The sequence below is a fragment of the Oncorhynchus mykiss genome, chromosome 20, assembly GCF_057628025.1.
Source record: "Oncorhynchus mykiss isolate SJ-2025 chromosome 20, ASM5762802v1, whole genome shotgun sequence".
Lineage (NCBI taxonomy): Eukaryota > Metazoa > Chordata > Actinopteri > Salmoniformes > Salmonidae > Oncorhynchus > Oncorhynchus mykiss.
This window is the reverse complement of record NC_143041.1, coordinates 11,690,657-11,710,111: the sequence shown is the minus strand read 5'-3', so window position 1 is coordinate 11,710,111 and position 19,455 is coordinate 11,690,657. Positions and strand designations below refer to the sequence as shown.

The 19,455-nt window shown below is 41.6% G+C and overlaps 1 protein-coding gene across 1 annotated transcript in view; it reads left to right on the top strand.

The window, feature by feature from the left end:
- Window positions 1–2,083: 2,083 nt before the first annotated feature.
- LOC110498873 (ras-interacting protein 1) overlaps window positions 2,084–19,455 on the top strand; it is a 38,188-nt gene continuing 20,816 nt past the window's right edge. The window contains exons 1-5 of the mRNA XM_021575545.3: window positions 2,084–2,724; window positions 12,463–12,668; window positions 12,855–13,029; window positions 14,432–14,664; window positions 15,032–15,636. Of these exons, the coding sequence (XP_021431220.2) occupies window positions 2,585–2,724; window positions 12,463–12,668; window positions 12,855–13,029; window positions 14,432–14,664; window positions 15,032–15,636 (1,359 nt within the window). The 5' untranslated portion in view covers window positions 2,084–2,584. The remainder of the gene's footprint in view (window positions 2,725–12,462; window positions 12,669–12,854; window positions 13,030–14,431; window positions 14,665–15,031; window positions 15,637–19,455) is intronic.

The window sequence follows — 19,455 nt, the reverse complement described above, 5'->3', positions numbered from 1 at the left end:
AAAACCCATTGACAATACAAAAACTAGCATACCCACCCTAGTCACACCCGGACCTAACCAAAATAATAAAGAAAACAAAGATAACTAAGGTCAGGGCGTGACAGAGTGATGGCTGCTGATAATGGGCCTCCATTCGCCTATGTAGACCTCTGCCATTTCCAGCTACAATAGTAATTTACAACATTAACAATGTCAACACTGTATTTTTGATAAATTTGATGTTATTTTAATGGACAACAAAAAACAGACATTTTTAAGTGACCTGAAACTTTTGAACGGTAGTATATATATATATATATACAGTACCAGTAAAAAGTTTGGACATACCCACAGTACTCATTGGAGGGTTTCTTCTTAATTTTTACTATTTTGATTGTAGAATAATAGTGAAGACATCGAAACTATGAAATAACACTTATGGAATCATGTAGTAACAAAAGAAGTGTTAAACAAATCAAAATATATTTTTTATTTGAGATTCTTCAAAGTAGCCACCCTTTGCCTTGATGAAAGCTTTGCACACTCTTGGCATTCTCTCAACCAGAGCTTCACAAGGAATGCTTTTCCAACTGTCTTCAAGGAGTTCCCACATATGCTGAGCACTTGTTGGCTGCTTTTCATAGTTTTGATGTCTTCACTATTATTCTACAATGTAAAAAATTGTAAAAATAAAGAAACTCTTGAATTAGTAGGTGTGTCCAAACTGGTACTGACTGGAACTGTATATATAATTTATAAGTCCAAAAATGGATGTAGCAACTACAGATTGCCTCTTTAAGTCTATCAAAAGTTTGCGAGTTTTAGCATGTGCCGATTAGGTCTATGGATTTTTTTTTAAATTCAGCATGAATTACATTGAACAATAAAAGCCCGAGTTTTATTATTTTTGCTGGGATCCGCACAATGCAGCTGTTGCAAGAGCGCATATTTCACTGGCTGTCCACTGGTTTCAAAAACAATTATTTATAGGCAGCTTAAACTTCTTGAATTCAACCATTATTGGTTTCAAATACACATTTAGATTTATGAACAGCCATCCACAACAACCACAATCCCTAAGGCACAAATAGCTAAATGAGAGAGCAGCAGTGTGATTCACATCATTGCGCTATGTAGATATCAATAATACGTGATATCCGTATCGCTGTGGACTACACCCTCTGCAGTCATCCTTACCTCCAAGCGTTAATTCAAATTGGATAATTTTTGGATACAGCTGTCGCACCATTGGAAGACATAGCTTGGACTGTAGCCTACAAAAGCCCATTCCTGCTCAATTTTGTGGTCAGATTTGCTTAGGTGGAACAAACTTGAACTTTCGCCTTTTTTCAGTGCTGATTTAAATGTCATTGCTAAACCAGAGAAGTGTCAAATATTTGTTTCTCAAAAATCCTTTCTGAATTGAAAAGTAATCCTCGAAGTAATCATCTAGTATTTCAAAAGTATCTAATCTGATTACAATACTTTTTCTGGTAATTTAACGGATTACAGTTACAGTTTTTTGTAATTATTTACATGTAACAGATTACATTCAATCTGTTACTTCCCAACCCTGGTTAAGAGCGAATGGTGATGTCCATTGTCCACAGTGCTCAAACATTGTAATCTAGAATACCTTACACTACTTCACAACTGAAGTGTATCTAAATTACTATGCATTATGATCTCACCTAACAAAACGACACTATACAGATGAAATACTATGTGATAATTGCTGAGAAAGAGGCAGGCATTTGGATCTGAAGTTATCTATGATGTGAAGCGTGTTCGCCACCAGGTGGAGTTCTCAGCGCAAAAAAAAATGAAAACAAATTGGAAGAGTATCTTAAATTCCACTGCACCCAAAGCGCCATGACGAACGGGGGAATACCTATTAAATTTCACTGTCAAGTTCAACCCATTTTCTGAAGATGGTTAGCCTATAGGGCTGTAGGGGAGCGTGTAAAGAGAACAAAAGAGAAGAACTGAACTACTACGATACTTAACTTTAGTTGGCAGTGGTGGGCTGACGACCACTTAGCACGTGCGCTCCCACGCAGTTGCACTCTGAAATTCATTCTGTCAGCGCGCACCATCCAACGTCGCCTTCCCGCTTGTCGCTTTCTTGGTACTGAGACCTCAAATTGAATGGCTACAGAGATGTAGCGATCTCGTACATTTGGAGCAGCTCTTGCGGTAAAATGCGTAAATGACTTAACTGTAAAATACAGATGTTCCGTTTTTTTGGAATGTGATGATTCTGATTTTCCACTTTCTGATTAGTGTTACAAGTCATTCGGTGTTCTCCTGAAACGGGTGTTGGCAATTGCTCGATCATTTCTCGGCAACTTCTCCGCACAACTGGGACTGGAACAGCTGCATCAGAACTTGGAGTGGCGCGTTCGAAGCTGCATGCGCTGTTGAATGAAAGAAAACTAAACTACCAAGAGCAATTCCTCAACTCTGCACATTTGTTTGATTTCAAAAGTGTTTGTTACTTATTTATTATATATATATATATATATATATATTTTTTTAAAGAATACGAATATTATTTTTAGACCAACGCGCTTAACGCTCTTGGAGCCTTGATCGGGAGCTTGGAATGGACTCCACAAAGATGACTTTGGACCGGAGCCCTCTGCCTCCTAAGACAAACTCTCTCCATTCCGTGAGTTTACCTGCCTGCTCACCCAAACGGCGCTTCATAAAGCTGGGGAGAAAACCAAGTGATGGCTCTTCACAGTAAGTAATGCATGTAGGCCTACTGTACTACAATGCTTTTCAAAAAATTAAAGCATTGTATTTGGGACAAATCATTAACTAAACCCTAAACCTCAACTAAAGCTTGAAATTAATCATGTGGAAATTGAGCACGTTGAGGTGACTAAACTGCTTAGAGTAACTCTGGATTGTAAACTGTCATGGTCAAAACATATTGATACAACAGTAGCTAGGATGGGGAGAAGTCTGTCCATAATAAAGCGCTACTCTGCCTTCTTAACAGCACTATCAACAAGGCAGGTCCTACAGGCCCTAGTTTCGTCGCACCTGGACTGTTCAGTCGTGTAGTCAAGTGCCACAAAGAGGGACTTAGGGAATTTGCAGTTGACTCAGAATAGGGCAGCACGACTGGCCATTAGATGTTCACAAAGAGCTAACATTAATAATATGCTTGTTAATCTCTCCTGGCTCAAAGTGGAGGAGAGATTGACTTCATCACTACTTGTATTTGTGAGAGGTATTGACATGTTGAAAGCACTGAGCTGTCTGTCTAAACTACTGGCACACAGCTCAGACACCCATGCATACCCCACAAGACATGCCACCAGAGGTCTCGTCACAGTCCCCAAGTACAGAACAGACTATGGGAGGCACACAGTACTACATAGAGCCATGACTACACGGAACTCTATTCCACATCAAGTAACTCGTGCAAGCAGTAAAATTTGATTTAAAAAACAGATAAAAATACACCTTAAGGAACAGTGGGGAACAGTGTGAAGCAACACAAATATAGTCACAGACACATGCATACCAGACACATACATCCAAACACACGATAACATACGCACTATACAAACATGGATGGATTTTGTGTTGTAGATATGTGGTAGTAGAGTAGGGGCCTGATGACGTGTTGTGTAATCTGTTGTGAATGAATTGTAAAGTTTTAGAAATTGTAGAACGGCCTTAATTTTGCTGGACCCCAGGAAGAGTAGCTGCTGCCTTTGCATTAGGCGGATCCATAATAAATACAAAATACTTGGACGTACAGTTTCAAGGTTGTAGGTGCATGTCGCTCATGGAATTTGCTATATCATCCACGGGGTTAAAGGTTATGGAAGTTTTAGAACTTTTCCAATAGAGTACCACAGTATGAGTTATAATACCAGGGCTGTCAACTTTTGAAAAAAGCTTGGGAGTTAGATTTGCTATTTGAATTTCCATTACCCCCTGGCACAACCCCTAGACGGGTGGTGGTTTGACAGTTTATTCAGACTATAATGAAATGAAATGGGTAGACAGGCAAATGGGAGACACAGTAGGAAGGTTGGAAGCAGGGATTGATCCTGTTCTCAGGTGGAAAGTTGTATGTGACACGAGACGTGTCCATTAATATGAGTATTTCCTCGGTAAAGCCTAGACTCCTAGTGTCACCACTACACCAAGGCTTTACCGAGGAAATACTCATATTAATGGTTGATGGCAGTGGGGAACCAAATCATAGATTGCAGTCTCCTTGTCGATAGACAGCTTTCAAGGTAAGAACACAAACATTTTGTATTTTGTAATTTGGGTGAATGATCTCTTTAAAATAGGACTGGAATAAAATCCTGCTTTCTGTCCAGAAGGGCTGGCCACCCCTGATCTATGTTCCCAAGTGCTGGGTGTTGTTATAACAATTAAGCAAAAAAAATAAATGGGGAATGGATGCCAGCAAAGCCACTACACAACACAACACTAAACAATACATTAATTGCACTATAATGGTGGCAAACGGTGGCCACAAACTGTTAGGACCTACATAAAGCTGTTACAACAGCAGAGTCCTAACAGAAGTCCCAACACCTTACCACTGCTACACCTGGCTATCAGCGGAGCCTTGTCTGGCAGCGAAACAGTTCATTCAGCCTCATTTACTGCCTTTTAAAAAAACATATCTGATATGGCTGACTTGCTTAAACAACTGTGGTTTCTACTGACAATTGAGATGTACAAACTATTGCATAAGGGAACGACAAGCGGATAAGAGGCAATCCTTAATTTCGATTAAGACATTAATGAGCGAGCTAGGATGGACGTAGTCAATATAACTATTTGTTCAGCACTTTTGAAATGTACAGCGACAGAATTCAGAACATGGGCCATTCTTACAGTGTTCTCCCTGTACACCAAGTCAGAACCGTATGATAAATTAAAGGGGCATATAAACAGACAAGGAAAGCTCTTACAATATTCAATGATTACATTTCTCAAAAACAGGTTATAGGCTAGATGTGCACCACCAAGTCAGAACAGTAAATGCAATAAATAGGTGAAAATATACCAAATTAAAGTAGAATCATGATGACGTCAGTGATCTTCAGGTCGTAGCTCTAGAAAGTGGCCCAAGTTCCGAATGTACAATTCCGAGTTGGATGAAAGTTCAAAACACATTTTCCCAGTCGTAGCTCGTTTTTCCCGAGTTCCCAGTTGCTTGAACTCACTAAAGTCAGATTTTGCAGTTCCAAGTTAACAGTTGTTTTGAGCGAGGCATCAATCATGCTTCATTGACAGCATGGCCGGTGTTGAATGTTTATCATTTTAAACTAAGAAAAGAGACCCTTAATTTTTATTGACTTGGCCAAAGCTTTTGATACGGTAGACCGTTCCATTCTTGTGGGCCGGCTAAGGAGTATTGGTGTCTCTGAGGGGTCTTTGGCCTGGTTTGTTAACTACCCCTCTCAAAGAGTGCAGTGTATACAGTCAGAACATCTGCTTCTTCCTACAGCTCAGGCAGTAGGAAGCTCTCTCATCCATTTATATGCAGGTGATACAGTCTTATACTCAGCTGGCCCCTCCGCGGATTTTGTGTTAAACGCTCTACAACAAAGCTTTCTTAGTGTCCAACAAGCTTTCTCTACCCTTAACCTTGTTCTGAACACCTCCAAAACAAAGGTCATGTGATTTGGTAAGAAGAATGCCCCTCTTCCCACAGGTGTTATTACTACCTCTGAGGGTTTAGAGCTTGAGGTACTCACCTCATGCAAGTACTTGGGAGTATGGCTAGACGGTGCACTGTCCTTCTCTCAGCACATATCAAAGCTGCAGGCTAAAGTTAAATCTAGACTTGGTTTCCTCTATTGTAATCGCTCCTCTTTCACCCCAGCTGCCAAACTAACCCTGATTCAGATGACCATCCTACCCATGCTAGATTATGGAAACTTAGTTTATAGATCAGCAGGTAAGGGTGCTCTCGAGCAGCTAGATGTTCTTTACCATTTGACCATCAGATTTGCCACCAATGCTCCTTATAGGACACATCACTGCACTCTATACTCCTCTGTAAACTGGTCATCTCTGTGTACCCGTCGCAAGACCCACTGGTTGATGCTTATTTATAAAACCCTCTTTGGCCTCACTCCCCCCTATCTGAGATATCTACTGCAGCCCTCACCCTCCACATACAACACCCGTTCTGCCAGTCACATTCTGTTAAAGGTCCCCAAAGCACACACATCCCTGGGTCGCTCCTCTTTTCAGTTCACTGCAACTAGCAACTGGAACGAGCTGCAGCAAACACTCAAACTGGACAGTTTTATCTCCATCTCTTCATTCAAAGACTCAATCATGGACACTTCCTGTCAGTTGCTTTGCATGATGTATTGTTGTCTCTACCTTCTTGACCTTTGTGCCCAATAATGTTTGTACCATTTTTTGTGCTGCTACCATGTTGTTGTTATGTTGTGTTACTACCATGCTGTGTTGTCATGTGTTGCTGTGTTGGTCTCTCATTAAGGTCTCTCTTTATGTAGTGTTGTGTTGTCTCTCTTGTTGTGATGTGTGTTTTGTCCTATATTTATATTGTATTTATTTATTTTAATCGCAGGTCCCCGTCCCCGCAGGAGGCCTTTTGGTCGGCCGTCATTGTAAATAAGAATTTGTTCTTAACAAAATTGTTTAGTGAAATAAAGGTAAAATATAATAATAAAACAAATGTAAAAAAAAATCTTAGACTTGGGACCACACTGCCACTACACTGAATAGCAGGCTAATGATGGCTTTGTAATGCTTGCAGTTAGCCACTGATTCCTTCCAAACCATTCATTGTTGAATTTGTTATTTCCAACTTGTTGTGTAATGTTTGTCCAATGGCCGATGAACACCGATAAGTTTTATCTATAATTTCTCTTCATATGACAAGGATTAAAAAGGATTTGCCAGTAGATTGTCGACTTGATTCATGATGACTGCTAGCTAAGATTTTGAAGGTATGATTTTTGACATGATCAGTCCAATCAAAGCCACTGTAGATATAATGTGATTTGACGTCATGTTATCTGTGGCCAATGACCTTGAGCCTTCTTGTATGGACACTCTTTAATATTACTCTATGGCAGCACCCAAGGGGCTTGAATTTTCTAGCTCTAACCAGTGACCGAACACTGAGCCAATCACGGTGCAATGCTCCGTATTTTCTGATGGCTTGCCCCACCACCACCACAGAAAGCACTAAGCTAGGCTGAAACATCTGCATTTTGGAACTGCCTTACTCCACAAAAAATAGATCATGTTTGTATACTGTATACTATATATATATATATATATATATATATATATATATATAATTTTGACATTGTTTACAAACTGATGTGACACGTATTAATACCAAAATAACATGCAAAACAGGAAAGCCCCACCTGCCCTGAATGAGGGGTCGCCTCTGATGTCACCCTACCAAACTTCCCTGCTAAAACATACTTTAGGTCTCCGCTTACTTTTCGTTGTGGCAGCTTACATTCCAATCACCAAACGAGCCTGCCATAGACTAATGCAGGTGTGGATTCATTTGACTCTAGTACATGCTCTCAAATGGCTGCATTCTGCAATAGGGACGGGAGTAACAGAAACCTAATTTTGTTGGCAACATTGTACATACAATGTAGTGCTACTGTGCTGCTCATTTTACCGTTTTACAATCTCAGTGGAGAGTGCTCTAATCTTTAAGGGCGTTTATAAATAAAAACATGCATCCAATCCCCTTGATCCCTTTCGTAACTACACCAATCAAATGTTATAATGTGCTGCGGTTCACTGTGCTGTGGCAAGACAGTACAATGACAGAGGTTCCGCTCGTGATGTTAAATTGCAGGTGCAGAGGCTCCGGATTCAAAATGATTTGGAGCACAATTTAAAAGTTAACGCATTGACTATACAATTGACTAATTAGAAAAAGAAAAGCAGTACTGAGTGAGATGTAAGAGGTGAGCATGAGAAGAAGGTCAAATGTGTGTGTCTCACGCCCAATGTGTGAGAGTTGGCATCTCTGTAATACACATAATACCTAGCGGTCAAACATGGAAATTATTCCAATATGATTCCAATGGTTTTCCACCTTTCATTTTTCCCATAGGGGATTTTTTTAAAACACTTAAAATAAGGACTGTGTTTCATTAAGACATTTTGACCATAATCATGTAAATCTCTCTCGGACAAGGTGACTTTTATCAACATATTCGCATAAAATCATACAGAACTACAAATGCCTGTCTCTATCAAGTTTAGGTAAGACCCAGATGCAGACAGTGTAGAAGTAACAAGAGTTTATTACAACCACAGGGGCAGGCAAATGACAGGTCAAGGCACTCAGGGGTCAGTAATCCAGAAAGGGTGTAAACGGTCCAGAACGGCAGGCAGTCTCAGGGTCAGGGCAGGTAGGGGTCAATAATCCAAAACGGTGGGGGTAAGGTACAAACGGAAGGCACTCTCAGGGTCAGGGCATGCAGAACGGTCAAAACCGGGAAGGACTAGAAAACAGGAGCAGGAAAACAGGCAGGAGCAGGGAAACAAACGCTGGTAGGTTTTCCGAACAAAAAAACCCCCAAAAAACAGGCAACAGACAAACAGAGAACACAGGTATACATACACAGGGGATAATGGGGAAGATGGGCAAAACCTGGAGGAGGGGTGGAGACAATCACAAAGACAGGTGAAACAGATCAGGGTGTGACAGTCTCAAGCTTCACATCACTCACCAGGGCCATGATGATCTGGATGAGATTGCCGAATCAAGGCAATGTTAAGAATCTCTGGATTAACTATCTAATGTTTGCTAAATTTAATAATGAATACATTGGCTACATTTTATAAATTGACAAATATGTAAGCTATCTTGAGCAAGTTTTAAATTGACACAATACATGTTATCTAGCATGGTTAGCTAGTTAGTGAGACTAGCCTGACTAGATGGCTACATTAGCCATCAATTTGTCTATCCATTTACATGCATGAGAAATGTATAGTTTTCTTTGGCCTTTATAAACCAACAGTCTCGCTTGCTAGTTAACTAGCTAGCTAGCGTAGATGGTGAAGCTAGGCATTCTTGATAATGTTTGTTTGTGTCTGTGGGTGAGGGGTAGGTATCCTACTTCAAGTACTACTTGATTTGAAGCTACCCTAGCAAACTGGAACTATATTTGGAAATCTCTATTTTATTTTCTCTCCATTTAACCTATGCTCCTTCCTTCACTTGTTCTTCTCCTAATTTGATAACATTTAGACTCAGTAACACATTTAATGGCACTTACACACTGGCCGTGATAAATGCCAATTGAACCTCGATAAAATATGGGTACCGTGGGTAGAGACCAGTGGTCCCAGTTGTTGTCAGCTTGGATGTTGTCATTAAAACATTGTTTGATTGGTTGACAAGATGAACTCTGCTCCTTGGTCAATATGCTGTTTTACATTTTGTGTTATTTATGCTGGTCTAATTCCTAAAATGGAAAAGCAGAAGGGATGTCCCCAATTAGTCGACTGGTTGATTGTTTGGGCGGTAGGCTGTTGGTCGACCAAGTAATTTTTTGTCGAGTCATAGCAAATCTATATATTTTTCATAGCAGACAAGACACCTGTCTTATTCGTGCCCATCTCAGTGAATTAACCCATTGCGGAGGCCGAGACTAAAAGCCAATTTATGCTTGGTCCATTAATGTGGTCGGAGGCTTCGTATGGCGGGTGTGATGCAATTGCAGAGCCTCCGGATGCAAGCTGAGGCCAAATCTAGCTCCGTACCGCATCACCGTCCGACTCCGGAAACCGGAAAGCAACCTCTGTCCGGTGAAGTCCACAAAGCATATTACAGGTAACAGACATGACCTACAGCATGGTCAAGCAAGGTAATGTTTCCGCCATTTTCGGACCACTAAACCATAGAGAGTTACAGGAACTGCCTCAACTGGGCTACCGAGCGCAGCGGTCCAAGGCACTGCATCTCAGTGCTAGAGGCATCACTGCAAACCCAGGTTCGATTTCAGGCCATGATTGGGAGTCCCATAGGGCAGCGAACAATTGTCCCAGTGTCGTCTGGGTTAGGGTTTGGCCGGGATAGGCCGTCATTGTAGATAAGAATTTGTTCTTAACTGACTTGCATAGTTAAAATATGTAAAATGAAAATAAATAAAAACTATTCCAGCACCATTTCAACTTCAACATTTCAACATCATAAAATCACATGTGCTTGGTCTAATACAGTGACAACTAAAAGACACCAAAAACAATTTAGTCCAATCAACGTAAGCTAAATATGATGTGGCTGTCCATGGTTCTGATTTCTGTGTGTGTGTGTGTGTGTGTGTGTGTCATGTTGATGAAACAGTCTATCACTGTCATACTGTACACGCTTTTATTTTTTGCTGTCCTAGGCTACCTGGATAAAATGCTTGCTCGCTAGACTAACTTCCACTCATGGGTAACGTTAGGTAGTTAACATGATCTTTTTACATCTAGCTACATATTGAACTTCCATCCTCTCAGAACAGGGGCACAACAATGTATGAATGAATGCTTGGATCAGAACCAGAATCATGTTAATGTCAATGATGTATACTCTCAATGTGATTTGATAGGAGTGACGCCAAATCCAAACAGGCTTCCCTTGACACTTTTTTTTAGTGTGCCAGGACCATTCACAGTTGAGCTTGATGCTGATTGGCTATTATTTGACATTTTTTGAATCAAGGGAGGCCAAATGCATTCAATGCTACGGGCGGCAATAATGTCCAGACAGAATCAGGTCCAGGTCCAGACAGAATCAGATAGATGGCCTGCAAGTAGAGAGACAGAGGGGTGCATTTTGGCTCGCTCGGATGCTTTCTCCAGTGAGATACATTCAGCCTCTTGCGAATTAAAGGAAATGTATGAAACACAGAGAGTCATAACATCAATTATTTTATAGATGTTTTTGTTTTTCTTGCTGATTTTTGGGGGGAAGCCTGGCTTCCCTTGGCATCCATGAATACACACCACCAGTTGTTTGCAGAGCTCACAACCTATGCTAGACTTGTGAGAAACAACTTTTGGTTTAAATTGGCATTTCACATGAGAACTTCTCGTGTAGCCTATTACCGCCAACTTCAGGAGAGTAATGGCAGAATCTGCGAAAGCCAGGTAGGTGTGGGAGGAGGATGGTTGATCTCTGTGTCTTATTTCATCAAACAGTGCGCTTAAAGCATCAGACCAGCTCAATGCATATATATAGTTGATTTTATTAAAACACAGTCTATATATGGAAAATATACGTTTTAAAATGTTTACCAATCAATTGGTCGAAAGAACAGACAACTTTCGTCTATTTTGCTTTAATACACCAGTGCATTCTGACACAGTGAATTGAAATCGTTCATATTGAACGATTCTGACACAGTGAATTGACCTCGTTCATATTGTTGGCAGACATAAGGGATTAAATATGGATCTTCACTGGCTAAAGGAGAAGAGGATCTGGTAAAATAAGGGTATGTTGCTATTGTCATCTCATTGCTTGCTAGCTAGCTTTTTGGCAAGAAACTAGCCTAGTATTCATGGCACATTATAAATATCTGACATCTACTAGGATAGTATTCTGTACTAGACACAAGACCAAATGCATAAATAAGCCAACAAATATGAGTTAAATCAAATGTGGAAGAGTAAATGAAAATGTAAAATATATATTTCGTTTTTGAGGTAGGTAGGTAGGTAGTAGCTGGCAGCAAAGGTGCCAGAGCTTGCAGGGATTTGTAGTTTTGCATGATGTCTATTTTGATGCTAATGAGCTTTTTCGAATCTGAGAGTGAATAGAGACGAATATATTGATCAAAGTCACCTTGTCCGAGAGAGATTTACACGGTTATTAAAATGTCACGCCAGGGAAAACCTACATGAAACAGAGGCCTTGTTTGAAGTGGTTCTAAATTCCCCTATGGGAGAAATGAATGGTTAGAAAATGGTTGGAACCATTTCTGGTTTTAATCACTAGGTTTTATGGGTATTATGACCCACACACTGTGGGGCTCTATAAACGTTAATCTGAAAGAAACAACTCCAATTCCCTTAACAATGAAGCATTGAGCAATTAAAATAAGAAGCTTACACGGATTGTTGCAGAAATAGGTCTAACAACACCATATTATCTCATTAACAGACTGAGCATGGCACAGTAAAGTAAGATTGGGGACTGTTGATGGATGGATGGTAATGTCTAGTTGAGACTCAATGTTGATACCTTTCTCAAAAGAGGGTAGAGATATGAGGAAGTGACACAGTGGATTTAGATTACTATTCTTTAGATTTTCTGGAGGGTTATTTAATTAGAGTTCTACAGTGTGTCATTCTTGCATTTTGTAGCACTCTTATTGGTGGGACAACATTGCTTACTGACAGAGCGATTTCTCTCTATATTTCTCTCTCCCTTTATCTCTCTTTCTCATCTCGATCTGTGTCCCCCACCCTCCCCCTCAGGTCAGGCTCCTCTGGTTCCAGTACCAGGTCAGCTGACAGTGTGGGCGTGGACGTCATCCGACAGCCATCCAGGAGTCGCATCCGCCGTCATACCAACCGCTTGTCTGCTGTGTTCCAGCGAGGCTCCGCCCATAACGCCACCGCCACGGCCTTACCCGGGTTACCTGGCTTACCTAGCCACGCTTGGAAGGAGTCGAATGACAGAAGTATGCCTTTTTCTAATCAAAATGGTATTTTTATAAACATTAACCCTAACCTGCTGAAGCAGAAAGCATCTGACTGGCAAGCAGTCTAAACCTTAACCCCGACCCCAGCCTAAAATAAATTAAGTGCACTTGCTTACCAGTTCTGATGATGTAGTCACTACTTTTCTTCTTGACGTTTCCATCTAGTTTCTCCCGGGGATGCATCAATGACAGACGACCCTGCTGAACTGTCCAATCAGATAACGGCACCAGGCATTCTGAAGATCTTTGGCAGTGAGATCTGCCAGGGGGCAAACTACAAGAGCGTCCTGGCAACAACACACTCCAGTGCTAAGGAGCTGGTCAAAGAGGCACTGGAGAGGTACAGGAGTGTGCGTGTGTGTGTGCGCATGTATGTATGCATGTTGTCTTAGATTTCTTAGATTTTGGGTAGATTTAAAGATTTATTTGGGCTGCAATTTCTGAGGCTGTTAACTCGAATGAACTTATCCTCTGCAGTAGAGGTAACTCTGGGTCTTCCTTTCCTGTTGCAATCCTCATGAGAGCCAGTTTCCTCATAGCGCTTGATGGTTTTTGCAACTGCACTTGATCTGATCATTGACTGATCTTCATGTCTTCAAGTAATGATGGACTGTCGTTGCTCTTTGCTTATTTGAGTTGTTCTTGCCGTAATATGGACTTGCTCTTTTACCAAATAGGGCTATCTTCTGTATACCACCCCTACCTTGACACTACAATACAGATTGGCTCAAAAGAAGGAAAGAAATTCCACAAATTAACTTTTAACAAGGCACACCTGTTAATTTAAATGCATTCCAAGTGACTACCTCATGAAGTTGGTTGAGAGAATGCCAAGTGTGTGCAATGCTGTCATCAAGGCAAAGGGTGGCTACTTTGAAGAATCTCAAATGTACAATATATTTGATTTATTTAAGACTTGTTTGTTTTCTGAATGATTCCATATGTGTTATTTCACCGTTTGGATGTCTTCACTATTATTCTACAATGTAGAAAATAGTAAAAAATAAAGAAAAACCCTTGAACGAGTAGGTGTGCCCAAACTTTTGACTGGTACTGTACTTGGAGAATCATAAATATACTGTAATGACATACGGAGTCTTTGATCATATATGAAACTTGTTTGGCAATTGTTTTAGCGACGTGCCATGTGCAGCTTGTTATCCAGTGTTAGGGGCCTGTGAGCTGTAAGTACTATGCCAGAGCGCCCATTGTGAAGTAGATGACTAATGCACATCCTTCACGCTGGTGTTGAGCCTATGCTATGCAAGGAATAGAATTCAGACAAATGTATATATTGTTCTCAAGGGTAGTTGTTTAGTATAACTGCAGTATAGTGCATTGATTGTACATGTCCGGTGTGTGTGGTGTGTCATGTTTTGTTTTGGCTATATTTTCAGTATAATGCATTGAGTGTGTGTGTGTGCCAGATCTAGCGTTTACATGGGCGTTTTGGAACATCCTAGAGGGAACCACAAACCGTGAAGGCTGACCAATTTAACCATGCTGTTGAGAGCCTCTCTCACCCTCACTCTCTCACCTTACTTAATATACTGTATTATAACCAGAAGCAGAATGGAGATACTCAGGGTGGGTTTCTGAGCTTGGCGTGTTAATGCACATGCAGAGACGGTTTACCAGACATAGACTAAGCCTACTGAAGTCCGTTCCCATTGTCCTCCAAGAGTTGTTAGTTGTAAATACTATCCTTGTTATAAACAGCTTCACTTCCCTTAATTGCCCAGGTACGGTCTGAACAAGGAAGAGGCGGAGTCGTATGTTCTCTGCGACTCCATTGGCTACGTGGGTGACCACCAGTGGAAGACGGAATGCTTCCGGGTCGTCAGTGACAATGAGAAGCCCCTCCTCCTGCAGTCACTATGGAAACCCAGGGAAGGTTTGGCGAGGCGGTTTGAGATCCAGAGGAGAGCCAGTGTGGAGGAAAAGAGATCAAGAGACAAGGACACGGTCACTGCTGGTAGGACTGATAGGGAGACTGCAAGGTCTGCAGTACTAGTGGTTTTCTTTATTCCCTGGTAGTTAATTGATTGATTAATGTGGGATATGATACCAGGGTAGTGTCTTTGCTAGGGGGAAGGGACTAAGGGACAGCAAAATGACGTAGAGGTGCATCCTGTTATGTGTTTGTCTTATGAATGGTTAAACCAACTCTTATGATAGCCCCCTGCCTGTGTTTTACTGTTTTACCATTTTAATGTTGAACGTTTCTCTCTCCCAACCATCATATCCACCACTGCAGTCTGTTTCCTGCACGTTAGCTTCTGCATGTTGACTTTGGCAGACACACACACACACACATATCCAAACTCTCTCCTGTCTCTCAGGCATCAACGCCCAGGCTCGTAAACTCCAGAAGAGCCGCTCTCGAGTCACCTCTGCCCTGATCGAGAGGAGGAGTGTGTATGTGACCTCTACCCTAGAGAGGGGTGTGTGTGGGGCTTGGAACCAAAAGGACAGGGTTGGGAGGGTATGTGGGGTCCAGAATAAGTCTGAACGGGGGCCGGGTCTGTGTAGGAGCCAGAGTGAAGCAGACCTCTCACCCCAGTCCACAGAAACTCAACAGAGACACCAACAGAACCCCACTGAGCCCCTTAGTCAGAAGCCCAGTGAGTTCCACACTCCCAGTCAAGACGAGAACCACAATCAGTGTCACAGTCAGGACCATGAACAGAATGTGGAACACAATCACAAATTGAACCTCGATAAGAACCTCAAACAGAGAGATGAAGAGAGCTATGTTGACGCCAATGTTCCCCCTCTGGAGGACCCCGGATCAGAGACTTACACAGAGCCCCTCTGTCCTTCCCCTGAGATGGAGAGAGAGAGGGAGGAGACAGAGAGCAGTGACGATAACGTAACACTTTACTCCATTCACCCTCCCCAAGACTGCCCCTACCTACTGCTGCTACAGGGCTACAGCAACAGACAGGTAGGACACACAGTACTCCATTCACTCACCCCACGAGTACCCCACACACATTGAGTCTCATCAATCCCCCTCTTGAACACCTCTCTCCCCTGTCTCTCTCCCCTTTCTCTCCTCTCTCCCTCACCCTTATCTCCCTCCCTCTCTTTCTGAGGTTGCTGCTCCTTATGGAAACAGATAACTATGTTCTCATTCTCTCAAGGTGTCTGTGGACAATGGACAGAGAATCTATCACAGTATTCTCTCCCTCGTGGCTCCACTTTGTCCTCAAACTCTCTGCCTGCTCTTACTCACCGCATTGGGCACACACACACTCACACACACACACACACACACACACACACACAGGTGATGCTCCATCACATGCTGCAGGTGTGGACAGGACATCTGGAATTTCAGGCAAATGCCAGATGGGCTGGTCCATTTTTTAGCCCAGTTGGCCTTTTTATCATTATTTGGCTGATAATGGGGGCATCAAGGAAAAAAATGGACGGTGTGTTAGAAATTCCAAGGCCAAGTTCTGGTCCCAGTCCGCCCCTGACATGCTATCTCTAGCTCACAGTAAACATTACAGTTGGAACATCTGAGATTCCAGGCAAGCAATCCCATTTTCCCACTGGAAAAATTCCCAGAGACAGTTAGGGACAAACAGCGGAGAGAATCCTTCTTGGAAATGCCAGCGTGAGCAGAAACGTGTGTAAAAACACAGATCCGGATACAGAGTGGTGCAACAGTGGCACTGCTTCCTGACTGATTACAGTGGGCTATAACGGATTCAGGGCGGCGATACATACACACACATGCACACGCACACACGCGCATGCAAGATGTGCACACATACGCAACAGAAGTACTCTGACGTCAGCACCTAGGATTTTCAATGCATTTATTTATTGTTTATTGTTCTCATAGTAATCCATTTGTTATCTCACCATTTCTTATCTCGTTCAAATATAATAGTTTCAAACTCACTCATGTGTAACACACATTTAATATTGATAGAGGCTGAATGAAGAGTTGAATGCTATGTGTTTTGGTGTTGAACTCATCTCATACTGTATGTTCTGCCAGGTATTCTAAAACTAATTTCTCTCTCTTCCTCTCTCTCTCTCTCTCTCTCTCTCTCTGGTCATTTCTATGTAATAGGACCCATGAGCACCAACATGTGAACTTCATAGGAGCATGTCAAATTGGGTGTCACATAAAAGCTAAGAGTCAATATTTCTGAGAAATTAAGGCATATATACATTTTCAACCATTTCCCTCCTAAAAATAAGCAATAAGCAAAGGCTTTGATTTCTGGTCAAACAGATGGAAAAGGGGTCTTAAATTGTTTTTATATATTCTCGATTTTTTCTAAGTATTAGAAATACATCAAAACACAATCTTGTTGAAGTAAAGAACCCTGCCAACTAATACAAACATGTATATTTCGTTTTGGAGAAATAATGTGCCTTCTGTGAGTTAAGAAACATTGCCTTATGCCTTGTAATTACATGACCAAAAACCCACATATCTTTAAGATATTTCTCTGCAATTAAATTGGCTACAATGGGAAACCATAGTAGTCACACACAACTGTTGGGTCACTTGCTACTGTTCTCCCTTCCACTGGCATACTGTTATGTTCAGCTCATACAGTGCCTTCAAAAAAATATTCATACCCCTTGACTTATTCCACATTTTGTTGTTACAGCCTGAATTTGAAATGGATGAATATATATTTATTTTTTTCTCTCACCAATTTACACACAATAACCTAAAATGATCAAGGGGAAACCCTGTTTTTAGAACTTATTGCAAATGTATTGTAAATTAAATACAGATATATTAAATTTACATAAGTATTCACACCCCTGAGTCAATGCTTTGTAGAAGCACCTTTGGTGGTGATTACAGCTTTGAGTCGTCTTGGGTATGTCTGGATCAGCTTTGCACATCTGGATTTGGGGATTTTCTACCATTCTTCCTTGTAGATTTTCTAAAGCTCTGTTAAGTTAGATGGGGAGTGGCGGTGAACAGAAATCTTCAAGTATTTCCACAGATTTCCAATTGGATTCAAGTCTGGGCTTTGGCTGGGCCACTCAAGGACTTTCACATTCTTGTTCTAAAGCCATTCCAGCGTTGCTTTGACTTGGCTATATGCTTGGGGTCATTGTCTTGTTGGACTGTAAATCTTCCAACAGGACAATGACGTTTGCAGTCTGGACAAGGGTTGTTTGCACTCTGAAGCAGGTTCTCATCAACGATTTGCCTGTAGTTGGCTCCATTCATTGTTCCTTCTTATCCTTAAAATTCTCCCAGTCCTTACCGCTGAAGAGCATCCCCAGAGCATGATGCTGCCACCATCATGCTTCACGGTAGGGATGGTGTTAGACAGATGAGCTGTGCCTGGTTTCTCCATGCATTCAGGCCAAAGAGTTACAGTGCCTTGCGAAAGTATTCGGCCCCCTTGAACTTTGCGACCTTTTGCCACATTTCAGGCTTCAAACATAAAGATATAAAACTGTATTTTTTTGTGAAGAATCAACAACAAGTGGGACACAATCATGAAGTGGAACGACATTTATTGGATTTTTCAAACTTTTTTAACAAATCAAAAACTGAAAAATTGGGCGTGCAAAATTATTCAGCCCCCTTAAGTTAATACTTTGTAGCGCCACCTTTTGCTGCGATTACAGCTGTAAGTCGCTTGGGGTATGTCTCTATCAGTTTTGCACATCGAGAGACTGAAAATTTTTCCCATTCCTCCTTGCAAAACAGCTCAAGCTCAGTGAGGTTGGATGGAGAGCATTTGTGAACAGCAGTTTTCGGTTCTTTCCACAGATTCTCGATTGGATTCAGGTCTGGACTTTGACTTGGGCATTCTAACACCTGGACATGTTTATTTTTGAACCATTCCATTGTAGATTTTGCTTTATGTTTTGGATCATTGTCTTGTTGGAAGACAAATCTCCGTCCCAGTCTCAGGTCTTTTGCAGACTCCATCAGGTTTTCTTCCAGAATGGTCCTGTATTTGGCTCCATCCATCTTCCCATCAATTTTAACCATCTTCCCTGTCCCTGCTGAAGAAAAGCAGGCCCAAACCATGATGCTGCCACCACCATGTTTGACAGTGGGCATGGTGTGTTCAGGGTGATGAGCTGTGTTGCTTTTACGCCAAACATAACGTTTTGCATTTTTGCCAGAAAGTTCAATTTTGGTTTCATCTGACCAGAGCACCTTCTTCCACATGTTTGGTGTGTCTCCCAGGTGGCTTGTGGCAAACTTTAAACAACACTTTTTATGGATATCTTTAAGAAATGGCTTTCTTCTTGCCACTCTTCCATAAAGGCCAGATTTGTGCAATATACGACTGATTGTTGTCCTATGGACAGAGTCTCCCACCTCAGCTGTAGATCTCTGCATTTCATCCAGAGTGATCATGGGCCTCTTGGCTGCATCTCTGATCAGTCTTCTCCTTGTATGAGCTGAAAGTTTAGAGGGACGGCCAGGTCATAGTAGATTTGCAGTGGTCTGATACTCCTTCCATTTCAATATTATCGCTTGCACAGTGCTCCTTGGGATGTTTAAAGCTTGGGAAATCTTTTTGTATCCAAATCCGGCTTTAAACTTCTTCACAACAGTATCTCGGTCCTGCCTGGTGTGTTCCTTGTTCTTCATGATGCTCTCTGCGCTTTTGACGGACCTCTGAGACTATCACAGTGCAGGTGCATTTATACGGAGACTTGATTACACACAGGTGGATTGTATTTATCATCATTAGTCATTTAGGTCAACATTGGATTAATCAGAGATCCTCACTGAACTTCTGGAGAGAGT